The 14,263-nt window shown below is 40.1% G+C and overlaps 1 protein-coding gene across 1 annotated transcript in view; it reads left to right on the top strand.

The window, feature by feature from the left end:
- zcchc14 (zinc finger, CCHC domain containing 14) overlaps positions 1 to 14,263 on the top strand; it is a 117,897-nt gene that overhangs the window by 67,950 nt on the left and 35,684 nt on the right. Inside the window, exons 7-8 of the mRNA XM_073070163.1 lie at positions 5,638 to 5,698; positions 10,232 to 10,460. Coding sequence (XP_072926264.1) covers positions 5,638 to 5,698; positions 10,232 to 10,460 — 290 coding nt within the window. The remainder of the gene's footprint in view (positions 1 to 5,637; positions 5,699 to 10,231; positions 10,461 to 14,263) is intronic.

Below are 14,263 nucleotides of genomic sequence, written 5' to 3'. Positions count from 1 at the left end.
GGCTCTGGAAGTCAAGCCCCAACAGCACAGGTGCGCACAGTCGAGGCATGACCAGGAACGCAAAGTTCCGATACTCTGTGCCCTGCACCACCAATGTCGCTACACAACCCACCCGGATGTCTGTGGAATGCGACCCAGAAGCCAAGGTGATCTTCTGACGTGCCGGCCGTGTCACGAATCCACAGCGTTGCACTGTGGCCGAGTCAATAAAACTCTCAGTGCTGCCCGTGTCAAACAGGCAGCTAGTCCTGTGCCCCTCCACCAGGATGTCCATCATCGACCTTGCGAGCTGCTGCGGAGCGCTTTGATCGAGGGTCACGGTAGCCAGCGTTGAACGGGGCGAGTCGGGGGCGGGGCCTGGTGACGCCGGCAAAGATGGCCGCTCACATCCGGGCATGCAAGATGGCGGCTCCCAGGTCGCACACGGGTAGGTAGGGGCGGGGCATGGTGACGCCGGCAAAGATGGTTGTCCACATCCGGGCATGCAAAATGGCGGCCCCCAGGTCTCAGATGCAGCGCTGCTCGACCCCAGGCACGGTTTAGATTTACAGACCTTGGCGAAATGGCCCTTCTTCCCGCAGCTGGAACAAGTCGCTTCGCGAGCCGGGCAGCTGTTTCTGGAATGTTTCTGAAGCCCACAAAAGTAACAGAGTTTTATGCCTGGCGAATTCGAGGAGTTCGTGATACCGCGACTGGCAGCGGCGTTGGCGAATTCGCTCGGAACCGGGGAATCGCGCGGCTGGACCGCCTCGGCGTACAGCTGTGCAGCTTCCAACATATCAGCCGTCTCTATCGCTGAGCGTAAGGTAAGATCAGCTTTTTCCAGCAGCCGCTGGCGCAAATACACTGACCTGACTCCAGTCACAAAAGCGTCTCGGACCAAGAGTTCCGCATGCCGTTCCGCTGTGAGCGTTTGGCAGTCACAAGTCCGCACGAGTGCCTGTAGAGCTCGGAGAAATTCAGCAGTCGACTCCGTAGGCCGCTGTTTTCGTGTTGCCAAGCGATGCTGGGCATAAACTGCGTTCACCGGCCGCAGGTACTGTCTTTTGAGGGCGTCAAGCGCCCCCTCGTAGGTCGAGAGGTCCCTGATGAATGAATAAACTTTTGGGGCGACCCTTGAGAGGAGAAGTCTGAGCCTAACAGCTGAGTCGGTGGCACGAACCTCCTCCAAGTATGATTATAAGCATACAAGCCAGTGTTCAAAGGCAAGAGCTGCTTCAGGGTCTTGGGGGTCCAAATCTAAGCGTTCTGGGCGTAAAATGGTTTCCATGTTTTAACTTCCAGTCAATAAAATTGATGCACCATCAATAACTCACGCTGAGACTTAGGAAGCGAGATATCGGCTTTTATTGACTGGAAGAATAAACAACACTACATCCTGGGGAAAATGAGGGAGAGCAGCAGCCCACAGTCGCCTTTATACAGGGGTCTGTGGGAGGAGCCACAGGAGCAGTTAGCAGGGTCTGTGGGAGGAGCCACAGGAGCAGTCAGACAGGTATATCTAGTTCACCACAGAGACATTGCTCCCTAAAGATGTCCTGGGTACTTTGTAGGCTAGTGCCCAAGATGGAGCTGACTAGACTTACAAACCTTTTGCAGCTTTATTTTGCAGATTTATTTTTTGTGTATGACATATCCCCTACCTCTTTTGCTGGTATTTTGATAGCAAAGAGTTCCACTTCTTATACTGAGTTTATCATCTTGGTTGCCAGTTTTATCCTGCTCTCAGCAAAGCCAAAAGTAGATTGGATGACCACATTTTTTTTTTGAAACAGCTGAAATGTGACCATGATTTTCCAACCATCTGATACATTAATTCTTCATCTTTTTTCCCCACTCAAGTCCCTCCACTTTTTGTTTAAAACAGTTTTGTTCTGAGCTCAAGTACTTCCATCTTCTGTACATAAATATTTACAAACTTCAACTCATTCAGAACACAGCTGCTAGACTCTTAACTACAACTAGGATGAGGGAGCATATCACTCCCACCCTGTCTTCTTTGCATTGGCTTTCTGTATCTTTTAAAATTGATTTTGAAGTTCTCTTATTTGTTTTGAAGCTCTTAATGGTCTGGGACCAGAGTACATCAGAACCCGTTTTGTTTTATAGTCCTGCTCAAACAATCAGGTCTTCTTTCTGCTGGTCACTTAAGTTTAAACAGTGTCCCTCCAAAGATAATTGGCTTTTTTGAAGTATGCCCCTAAACTCTGGAATTCAATTCTACTAAGTTGATATTTAGTTGATAAACACCAGCTCAAAACCTATTTATTTAAGCTTGGTTTTAACTAACAGCTTTTTATCTTTTATTTTTATGTTTGCACTTTATCGATATGAAGAGGGCTCTCTATACCAGTTATTATCTTATATAATTGCCTTTCAGACACATCAGGTTCAATGAACTACAGTCAATACATTTCCATCAATTTTATTTGAGATTTCTAGCATTTGCTCCACAATCCTGTGATGATTTCTCATAATTATTCTGCAAATGCCACTTCTTCAAACATTTGTTCTCTTTCATCACCTACGATCATCTTGCACTATTACCCTTTCCACTGTTTGGTCTCTCTTGTCTGCCACCCTATCATAGAATTTTGCTTTGGTTCACCACTCTCCACATTAAAAAGCTTGTATTGCTAATGATTCCCAGTTGGAGAAAGTTCTGATTATTCTGTAGATAATCACTGACATGCTTAGTATTTTCAACATTCTTTGTGTTTATACCAGAACTCCAGTATTTTGCATTTGTAACAACTATTATACTATTACAGCCTCAATACACGGTGAGAGTGGTTGGTGTGTGGAATGCCCTGCTTGAGTCAGTGGTGGAGGCAGATACACTAGTGAAGTTTAAGAGACTACTAGACAAGTATATGGAGGAATTTAAGGAGGGCGGGTTATATGGGAGGCAGGGTTTGAGGGTCGGCACAACATTGTGGGCCGACGGACCTGTAATGTGCTGTACTATTCTATGTTCTATGTTACATTGGCCATTATGTGACCCCAGATTATTTCTACAATTGGTAGAAATAAATTCATTTGGAACACCTTCTTGTAAATTGTGTGACCACAGAAGCATACAAGACAAATAAGTTTTTATTGGAGTACACCTCATCTAAACTCTCTCAAGCAAGTTTGTTTCTGCAATGGTTACACATTAGCTAGAGCTCCACAATGATGATTGGAGGCAGGGCAAATATGTCCAGGTTCCCCAAGTTTTTTTTAAAAAGTACATTATGATAGACCTTAATGTCCAAGAGTTATTCGGAGTTTAATGTTTTCCAAGTCAGTGGTGATAGAATTCTACTTTGTAGATGCCATGATTATTCTAGCAGTGATGTCTGATCTCTGTCATATATGTCATTTTGAAGCAGACCTTTCCAGTAAGAAGGCCAGTGGGGTTTTCTGCTGCTTGAGAAGTTCTCTCTTCATCATTATTGGCCGATGTTCCTCTATTCTTATCTCCTCTATCCACTCTTCCTCCTCTTTTAGAGCATTTTTCACTTTCAAGATCTCGGGCAAAGCTTATCCTTAATAATGCACTCCAACATCTTCTCAACCATTAAAGTTAGGCTAACTGCTTGTAATTTCCTTCCCTCTGCCTTCCTCCTTTCTTAAAAAGTGGAGTGACATTTCCTGTTTTCCAGTCCTCCGGAAATATTCCAGAATCTAGTGATTCTTGAAAGATCATTACTAATGCCTCCTAAATCTTCTCAACTACCTCTTTCAGAACCCTGGGATGTAGTTCTATCTCATCCGGGTAATTTATCTACCTTCAGATCTTTCAGCTTCTCAAGCACCTTCTCCTTAGTAATAGCAACTACACTCACTTATGCCCTTTGTCCATCTGAGGAGTTCATATTAAAAACATTACTTATTGCTGTCACTATTAAATGTAGCCACCATTCCACATGAAAGGGCTGGACCTTAGAGATTCTTCTTTGGTTTCTGATTCCTGTCTGTGGTTCAACTAGTGTAGCAGTACATTCTTACAATGCTATCTAGTAAAGATCTGGGAGTCAATGGACAGCATCTGTGGAATACTTGAGATTAAATTCTTCAGTACTTTCCTGAGGGAGTTGAGTATCGTCATCTGCTGCATGCTTCATTATCTTACCTAACCTTTGCAAGAAGCCTTCCAGGAGTGAGATAACAAGTTCAGGTAAAATTAGGTGCAAAGAGGAGGATGTGGGCAGAGAATGATGAAGTATGCCTTTCTCTGGAGATGCTTGTTATGTAAAGATTCTCTAGAAAAATCTACTCTGCCTGTTGAATACTCTAACAAGTAGAAAATATCTTGGGAACTATGAATATTTCCTGGCCTTTACATGCCATTTTGGCTGTAGCTAATCTCACCAGGAATTGGCTATGCAGGCATGGTGCAATGAAAGATTCCACTTCAAATCATTTCAGGTTACTCTGAATCAAAGGAGAGGTTACAAAGAAAGCATCATTTACTTCTTGTTTTACTTAACCAATCCCATGTTTAAAGATGGATCAGATAGTTCTATCACTGTCCACTGGAGTCAAGAAGAGTTCAATACATAGAATTATGAAGTGCAATCAACTAATTTCATTATGGATATTTGTAGAGAATGCTTTGATATTCTCTCATTAATTATTGAGTTTGGATGATCCTAATCAGCAATTAACTGTGAGATACGGTCATTAATAGCAAAAATATGCTGATATTTTGCTGAAACTGAAATGCTGAGAATGAACATGATCTTGACCTCCAAGGACTAAGAAGTCAACTCACACAAGTAAAGTGACTTCTGATTGAGGTCACAGGAGCTCATAGATCCCATGGAAGATTAAAAATGTAGTTTTTACATTGATCCATTAAATAGCACGAGATGTCAGCAAAAGCAAGATCATGTTGTTTTGTGAATAACTAAGAACAGTCATTTACAAGAGAAAATCTGTAGATGCTGGAAATCCCCGAGCAACACACACAAATTGCTGGAGGAACTCAACAGGCCAAGCAGCATCTATGGAAAAAAGTACAGTTGATATTTCAGGCCGAAACCCTTCAGCAGGACTACTGCCGAAGAACAGTTTTTTTTCCAGATTTGTGAGTTTGAAAATTCCACCAAAAATGAACATTTGCATGTTCCACTACCATTGACATATATTTTTAATTTTGGGAAGAAAGTGTAAAGCAAAGTTAAGACCCTGGCAAAAGAATAAACAAAATTTCTTGATTAATTTTAAGACATGTAGAAATGTGGGCGAAATTGTTCTACTCATGTAGTTTTAAAAGTACTCATGTACTTTTAACAGTACAGTTCAATATGTATGGAGTTGTGTGAATGCATTTCTAGCCCCCTGACTTCAACAACATTACTGTGTAGCTTTGTCAAAAACCATATATTAAGAAGAAAGAGTAACTGCATTTCATGGGTACAACAAATTTCACACCAGAGTTTGAAAAACAGTAGTTCTCTCCTGGTGAACTTTCTTTATACAAATGTGAAAGCATGAACAACAAAGGTACTCTAAATATTTTTTTTATATTTTTGCTATGAAGAAGATGTTTATGATGATTGTGGTTGTGTAGCTTTGAGTTCTATCTGTAGAGTAAAGATACATAAGCTGCATCTTTTAACATGTGTTGTAATTTATTTTTCTATTCAGATACCAATTCCATACCAGTAATGTTACACAAAGCTAACACAAGCAATGGTGCAGCTGTAAGGTAAGTATAGATTTATGCATGGCAGCATTATAGCAAATAAATATAAATAATTGGCTGAATGGTCACTAATAATTTAATAATTAATCTGATTTATTGAAGAATACCAAATGGCCTAATTCTACTCCTATATCTTATGGTCTTATGTACATTTATTCATAAAAATGTTAATGTTACTTCTGCAAATCAAATTGTATGTTTTAAAAATATTTTTTGTGCCTGTGCAGAACTTGTTTTCCTCATTGCTCATATTTGAAACTTTATCACCTTTCTCATCAAGAATTAGATTTTGAAGATTAGAAATCTGATTATTTTTGCCTATTGAACATCTTATCAGTTTACATTCTAATCAATTTTTTTCTTGCATTGAAATACATTGAATTTGCTTTTTACTCCACAAGAATACAGTAAACTTGCCCAATACAGTTATTTGGATGTTTAGTTATGTTTATGCAAAAATATAAAAAAAACTGTAAAAAAAATTTAAGGCTTTTTAAAAAAACTTATTAATACAAAATTATATTCTCATTTTTCATTGCCATAGCTTGATATTAGTTTGGCTTTGGCTTGTATTTCAAATAAGCTTTGTTAGTTTGTGATAAAGTACTGTATTAGGATTAAAAGCTTCAGAATTACAAACTACAAGCATTTATTGACAAATACTCATGCCTATAGGATACAATCACATTGATTCCATAAGCAATTTTTGACTGTAAATATGATCCATTTATTTAATTCAGTAATACTGAGTGAAAACAATTGAGAAATTTTCATCCCAATATAAAACATGTACTATTACATTAAAAAAAAGAACTGAAACTTATTTGAATATCATCTGTGAATATTTTTGCAGACCTTTAAACTCATTCACTGTTTTATTTTTAAAAATAGCTTTAGGAACTTGCAAATAGTTTTCTGGTTGTGCAGTTTGTTATCTGTGGAAAAAATTGTAGCATCTACTCAAAGTTCAGAAGTTCAAAGTAAATTTATTATCAAAGTATGTGTATGTCACTATATGTCACCTTAAAATTCATTTTCTTGCGGGCATACACAGGAAATACAATAGAATCAATGTAAAACTACGGGCAACAAAGACAAACAAACAACCAATGTGCAAAATACAACAAACTGTGCAAATATCAAAAATAAATAAATAAGCTATAAACATCAAGAACACGAGTTGTAGAGTCTTTTAAAGGTGAGTCAATAGGTTGTAGAATTAATTCACTACTGGAGTGAGCTAAGTTATCCCCAATGTTCATGACCCTGATCATTCATGATGGCAGCAGTAATGTCTTGGATGTTGAGGTCCTTGATAATGGATACTGCTTTCCTACAGCAGCATTCCTTGTAAGTGTGCACAATGGTGGGGAAGGCTTTTCCCGTGATTGACTGGGCTATATCCATTACTACCACTCAAGGGTGCTGGTGTTTGAATACCAGGCCATGATGCAACCAGTCAGTATACTTACTCTCCACTGTACATCAGAAGATGTTTGTTAACATTTTAGGTGATATGCTGAATCTGTGCAAATTTCTAAGAAAGTAGAGGCTCTGTCCTGCCTTCTGAGTAATGGGACTTATTTGCTGGACCCAGGGCTGATCCTCTGAAATGACAATGTCGAGGAATTTAATTTGCTGACCTTCTCCACCTCTGATCTCCTGATAAGGACTGACTCATAGGCTTATGGTTTTCTCCACCTGTAGTCAACTCTTTGGTTTTGATGACATTGAGTAAGAAGTTGTTGTGGCACCATTCAGCCAGATTTTCACTCTTCCTTCTACATGCTGATTCATCGCCATCTTTGATTCAGCCCAGAATAGTCAAACTTAAATATGGCATTGGAGCTGTACTTGGCCTCCTGCTATAAGAGTAGGGGACTAAGTACACAGCCTAGTGATGCACCTGTGCTGATGGTGATTGTGGAGGAGATTTTGTTGCTAATCGGCACTGACTGGGGTCTGCAAGTGAAGAAATTGAGGATCCAGTTGCACAAGGATGCCTAGATCTTGGAACTTATTAATTAGTTTTGAGGAGATGATAGTGTTGAAAGCAGAGTTGTAGTCAATGAAAAGAATCTGGATGTATGTATCTTCATTGTCCAGATATTATAAGGTTGAGTGAAGAGCCAATGAAATGGCATCTGCTGTGACCTGTTGTAATAGTAGGCAAATTGAAGTGGAACCAAATCGCCCCTCAGTAGTGGACTGTACAAGAACACATTTTATATAAATGGCAATTTCTGTTTCTCCAGAAATACAGCAGAAGTGCTAATAACTATTCAAAAGTAGCTAATAATATTATTTTGCTTTCAAATTTGCTGCCTTTGTGAAACTTTTACAGCAGACTGCTATAAAATAAGGCTCAATAGATTAAAATGCTGATGCAAATTTTGATGCATACTTTGAGCTACAGTATGTGTAAAAGAATTGTTAATATGGAGATAATTGTTGACCTGAGATATTGTGTAACATTTATAACACTAAGACATTCTTCTCAAAAGAAGAAGAAAACTCTTGTCACCCATTGAGTAGAACCTAACTTTTATTATGCTTATGATTTAAGTTCCAGGTATATGATACAAAAGTGTCAAATAATTAGCATTATTTTGACTGCAGTCATTTACTTGATTTCTTCTTCCATTTAACAGCTGAACTATTTAATGAGCAGTTCAATGCACCCTAAACTGTGTTGTTGCTGTCATTCAACTCACCATAGCAAAGACTCACACTATATTCTATATCCCATTGAATAGTGATATTCTGGTTAGAAAAGTAACATTTCAGATATAGGAATCCTTCTTATTAAAATGCTGACCTAAAATATAACTAGAAATGGGAGTGTATAAGTGGTGTTGCACTTTGGGAGAACAAACCAGGCTAGGACTTACACAGTGAGTAATAGGGCATGGAACTGTGCAGCAGAACAGAGGGATCTGGGAATACGGATCCGTAACTCTTTGGAAATGGCGTCGCAGGTAGATAGGGTTGGAGAGAGCTTTTGGCACATTGGTCTTCATAAATTCAAGTACTGAATACAGGAGTTCGGATGTTATGTTGAAGTTCTATAAATATTGGTGAGGCCTAATGCGTAGTACTGTGCACATTTGGTCACCTACATATGAGAAAGATGTGAATAAGATTGAAAGAGTACAGAGAAAATTTACAAGGATGTTGCTGGGACTCGAGGACCTGAGTTATAGGGAAAGATAGAATAGATTAGGGCTTTATTCCCCAGAGCATAGAAGAATGATATTATTTTCCTTGCAGCAATCCTTTTGGAACATTGCAGAGAAACTTTGCAGGAGCACATTATCCTGGGGTGCCAATTTTTAATATTTTTAAAATATTTTCTTACTCTGCTTCTAGTATTTTGTATATCTGTGCACTTGTAATTCTATTGTGACACTGTGGTTTTCTTTGGGATCAATAAAGTGTCTATCCTCCCCCCCTCCCCCCCCAACATGTCTTCACTCCTCAAAGCTAAACTGAGAGAATGTAAAGGATATTATGTGCTTACCTTAAATATTAAGTCCTCTCCATTTTGTCTGTGATTTCATAATTTGATCTCTGTTGAAGCCCACTGACTCTGATTTTAACACCTACTCCAACTATTACCTGACTCAGTTTTTCCCAGCTGCTAATATATGCCCACACCCTACTTCCCCAATCCATCAGCAATCTGTCTCCCCAATCAGAGCAACTCCCCCAACAGTCTGCTGGTCGTCTTGTTGCCAATTACAAACTCTAAACTGCATCTGACAAACTCTGCCCACTTTAAAGGTTTCGGACTAAAAATAAGTGAAGATTAATTTCACAAATTTATATTTTATATTGAAATTATTGGTGAGGTTAAGCGCAAGTATGACTATAATGGAAGATATCAGCCTGCAGCTTCTGGAGTACACTCATACTTAGTCATTCAGGAAATCTGGAAGCTATGGTCTCTTTCTTTCTCTAAATCCTTTCTTTTATTTTGCTCATTATATTGCTCTCTATACATGAGTTAAATTGAATTTAAATGGTTTATACTTTTTAGTTTGTCCTTGTGCCTGCCTCAGTGATGATTTTTCAAAGAGCATTGTCATTCATGCAGATGTCATAGATATCCTGTAGAGGGTGACAGCCTGTTGCCACTCAAAAGCCTGAGTAGAGTGTGCAGCCAAAAATATGCAGAATTACAGTGAGCAGCATTTCTTTGCCAGTAACTGCAGAATTCAGCTCAAAGGTTTCTTTTTAATGATATCTGATATAAATTATTTATATTCTGAATTAACATATAGGTAGCTATCATGAAAACAGACTTTGATTTGTGTGTTAATGTATTCTCACTTATTACTGAATGGCGCAAGTGCTTTTTGGTTTTACATCCTCTTGATAAGATGTTATGGATGAAGACAGAAAAATGCAATCTACCTTAAACATGAGTTGTTTGTAGAATTACTTGGGCACATTACCATGTTATTCCATGTAATTACTGTGTGAGGGATGTGTTTTATCAAAGAAAATGTGCTAAATCCATTTTTGTTTTTGCAGGCCAATATGTGGTGTAGCCAGCATCCAGTGTTCCCATAACACACTACAGCCATCAGTTTCTGTTTCTTCTTGCCCACACACTGTCAGTGGAAGCTCAGCACCAGTTGCTTGGCCACATGCTGAGAACTTGAGTCCACAAAATACAGAACAAATTGGAATTCTTGACTGGCTTAAAAAGTTGCGACTGCACAAGTATTATCCTGTTTTTAAACAACTCACAATGGATAAGGTAGGTTTCTCTTTGTTAAATTTGAATTGTTAATTCTGTGGAAGAGAAAAATACTTCATTGCATTATGTCTTTAAAAATACTGTTTTTGTATATAGGAAGAATGTACTAAAGTGCATTGGGAAAGAATTTATTGTTTTGTGAATACAGTATCATAATACTAAATACATATGTAGAAATCAGGAGGTTTGCTAAAGCTACTGGGGAGAGTTTAAACTAGAATTTCTGGGGGAGGTGGGAACTGAACTCAAGAGACAGAGGAAGGGGCGGTTGGCTCACAAATAGAGAAAGCTTGGAGACAGTGCGAGAGGGAGGATAGGCAGGCGACAGAGAAGGGATGTGCTCAGACCAATTGTTTGAGATGTGTCTATTTTAATGCAAGAAGCATCAGGAACAAAGCCGATGAGCTTAGAGCATGGATCAGTACTTGGAACTATGATGTTGTGGCCATTATAGAGACTTGGATGGCTCGGGCAGGAATGGTTACTTAGCGTGTCAGGCTTTAGATGTTTCAGAAAGGACAAGGAAGGAGGCAACAGAGGTGGGGGTGTGGCACTGCTGATCAGAGATAGTGTCATGGCTGCAGAAAAGGAGGAAGTCATAGAGGGATTGTCTACTGAATCTCTGTGGGTGGAAGTTAGAAACAGGAAAGGGGTCAATAACTCTACTGGGTGTTTTTTATAGATCACCCAATAGTAACAGGGACATCGAGGAGCAGGTAGGGGGACAGATTCTGGAAAGGTGTATTAATAACAGGGTTATCTTGGTGGGAGATTTTAATTTCCCAAATATTGATTGGCATCCCTAGAGCGTGGAGTTTAGATGGGGTGGAGTTTGTTAGGTGTTCAGGAAGGTTTCCTGACACAATATGTAGATAAGCCTACTAGAGGAGAGTCTGTACTTGATCTGGTATTGGGAACTGAACCTGGTCCGGTGTCAGGTCTCTCAATGGGAGAGCATTTTGGAGATAGTGATCACAGTTCTATCTCCTTTACCATAGCATTGGAGAGGGATAGGAACAGACAAGTTAGGAAAGCATTTAATTGGAGTAAGGGGAACAGATATTCTTGGGGAAATGTACGGGAGAAATGTGACAAATGTTCAGGGGATATTTGCGTGGCGTTCTGCATAGGTGTGTTCCAGTCAGACAGGGAAAGGATGGTCGGGTACAGGAACCGTGATGTACAAAGGCTGTTGTAAATCAAGTCAAAGAGAAAAGAAGAGCTTAAGAAAGGTTCAAAAAACTAGGTAATGATAGAGATCTCCAAGATTATAAGGCAGGCAGGAAAGAGCTTAAGAAAGAAATTAGGAGAGCCAGAAGGGGCCATGAGACGGCCTTGACAGACAGGATTAAGGAAAAACCCCAAGGCATTCTATAAGTATGTGAAGAGCAAGAGGATAAGATGGGAGAGAATAGGACCAATCAAGTGTGACAGTGGAAAAGTGTCTATGGAACTGGAGGAGATAGCAGAGGTACTTAACCAGTACTTTGTTTCAGTATTCACTACGGAAGAGGATCTTGGCAATTGTAGGAGTGACTTATAGCAGATTGAAAAGCTTGAGCATATAAATGTTAAGAAAGAGGATGTGCTGGAACATTTTGGAAAGCATCGAGTTGGATAAGTCTCTGGAACCGGATGAGATGTACTCCAGGCTACTGTGGGAGGCAAAGGAGGAGATTGCTGGCAATGATTGTTGCATCATCAGTGGGGATGGGAGAGGTTCTGGAGGTTTGGAGGATTGGAGGGTTGCAGATGTTGTTCCCTTATTCAAGAAAGGGAGTAGGGATAGCCTAGGAAATTATAGCCCAGCGAGTCTTACTTCAGTGGTTGGTAAATTGATGGAAAAGATCCTGAAAGGCAGGATTTATGAACATTTGGAGAGGCATAATATGATTAGGAATAGTCAGCATGGCTTTGTCAAAGGCAGGTTATGCCTTACAAGCGTGATTGAATTTTTTGAGGATGTGACTAAACACATTGATGAAGGTAGAGCCGCAGATGTATTTCAGCAAGGCATTTCATAAGGTAACCCATGCAAGGCTTATTGAGAAAGTAAGGAGGCATGGGATCCAACGGGACCTTGCTTTGTGGATCCAAAATTGGCTTGCTTGCAGAAGGTAAAGAGTGATTGTAGAGGAGTCATATTCTGCATGGAGGTTGGTCACCAGTGGTGTGCCTAGGGATCTGTTCTGAGACCCCTACTCTCCGTGATTTTTATAAATGACCGGATGAGGAAGTGTAAGGATGGGTTAGTAAATTTGCTGATGACGTAAAGGTTGGGGGTGTTATGGATAGTGTGGAGGGCTGTCAGAGGTTACAATGGGACATTGATAGAATGGAAAACTGGGCTAAGAAGTGGCAGATGGAGTTCAACCTAGTTAAGTGTGAGGTGGTTCAGTTTGGTAGGTCAAATATGATGATAGAATATAGTATTAATGGTGAGACTGTTGGCAGTGTGGAGGATCAGAGGGACCTTGGGGTCTGAGTCCATAGGATGCTCAAAGCAACTGCACAGGTTGACTCTGTGGTTGAGAAGGCATATGGTGCATTGGCCTTCATCAGCCGTGGGATTATGAGCTGAGAGGTAATGTTACATCTATATAGGACCCTGGTCAGACCCCACTTGGAGTACTGTGCTCAGTTCTGGTCAATTCACTACAGGAAGGATGTGGAAACTATAGAAGAGTGCAGAGGAGATTTACAAGGATGCTGCCTGGATTGGGGAGCATGCCTTGTAAGAATACGTTTTGTGAACTCGGCCTTTACTCTTTGGAGCAGCAGAGGATGAGAGGTGACCTGATGGAGGTGTATGAGATAATGAGAGGTATTGATCGTGTGGATAGTCAGAGGCTTTTTCCCAGGCCTGAAATGGTTGCCACAAGAGGACACAGGTTTAAGGTGCTTGGAAGTAGGTACAGAGGAGATGTCAGGGGCAAGTTTTTTTTACGCAGAGAATGGTGAGTGCGTGGAATGGGCTGCTGGCAATGGTGGTGGAGGTGGAAATGATAGAGTCTTTTTAGAGACTCCTGGATAGGTACATGGAGCTTAGAAAAATAGAGGGCTATGGGTAACCATAGTCAATTTATATATCAAGTACATGCTCGGCACAGCATTGTGGGCCAAAGGGCCTGTATTGTGCCCTGTATAGGTTTTCTATGTTTCTATGTAAATCAATAATCTTGAGGGATCTACTTGACCATTTTGTACATTTTCTTCCTTTTACAGACATTTAATATGCTGCAATTTCCTTTTTGAGTTCACCCATGTTTTCTGAGTCAATTTCTAAAATGTGCTTTGAGATATTTTTATATCAAGTTCCAAGAACTGCAATGAGCACAGAGGGCTAGTAGAATTGAGGGACCTCGGAATTCAAGTACATGGTTGCCTGAAAGTGGCATCACGAATAGACAGGGTAGTAAAGAAGGCTTACTTTGTACACTGGCCTTCATCAGTCAGGGAACTGAATATTGAAGTTGTGATGTTACATTGCAGTTGTCCTAGATGCTGATGAGGCTAGATTTGGAATATTGTGACCGTTTTTGGTCAAAGAGTGCAGAGGAGATCTGCAGGAATGTTGCCAGTCTTCAAGGGACTGTGTTACAGATAAAGGTTGAGATTTTTTCCATTGGTGTGTAGGGGAAATGAGGTGGGGGAGGGGTAATCTTATTTGGTGTATAAAAGCATGAGGGGCATAGTTAGAGTAAATTAATGCATTCACCCTACCTAGAGATTAGACTAGATTGAAGGGAGAGGGTAGAGATTTAATAGGAACCTAAAGGGCAACTTTTTCACCCAGAGGATAG

This window comes from Hemitrygon akajei, chromosome 17 (assembly GCF_048418815.1).
Source record: "Hemitrygon akajei chromosome 17, sHemAka1.3, whole genome shotgun sequence".
Classification (NCBI taxonomy): Eukaryota; Metazoa; Chordata; class Chondrichthyes; order Myliobatiformes; family Dasyatidae; genus Hemitrygon; species Hemitrygon akajei.
This window is presented reverse-complemented; position numbering and strand designations above follow the sequence as displayed.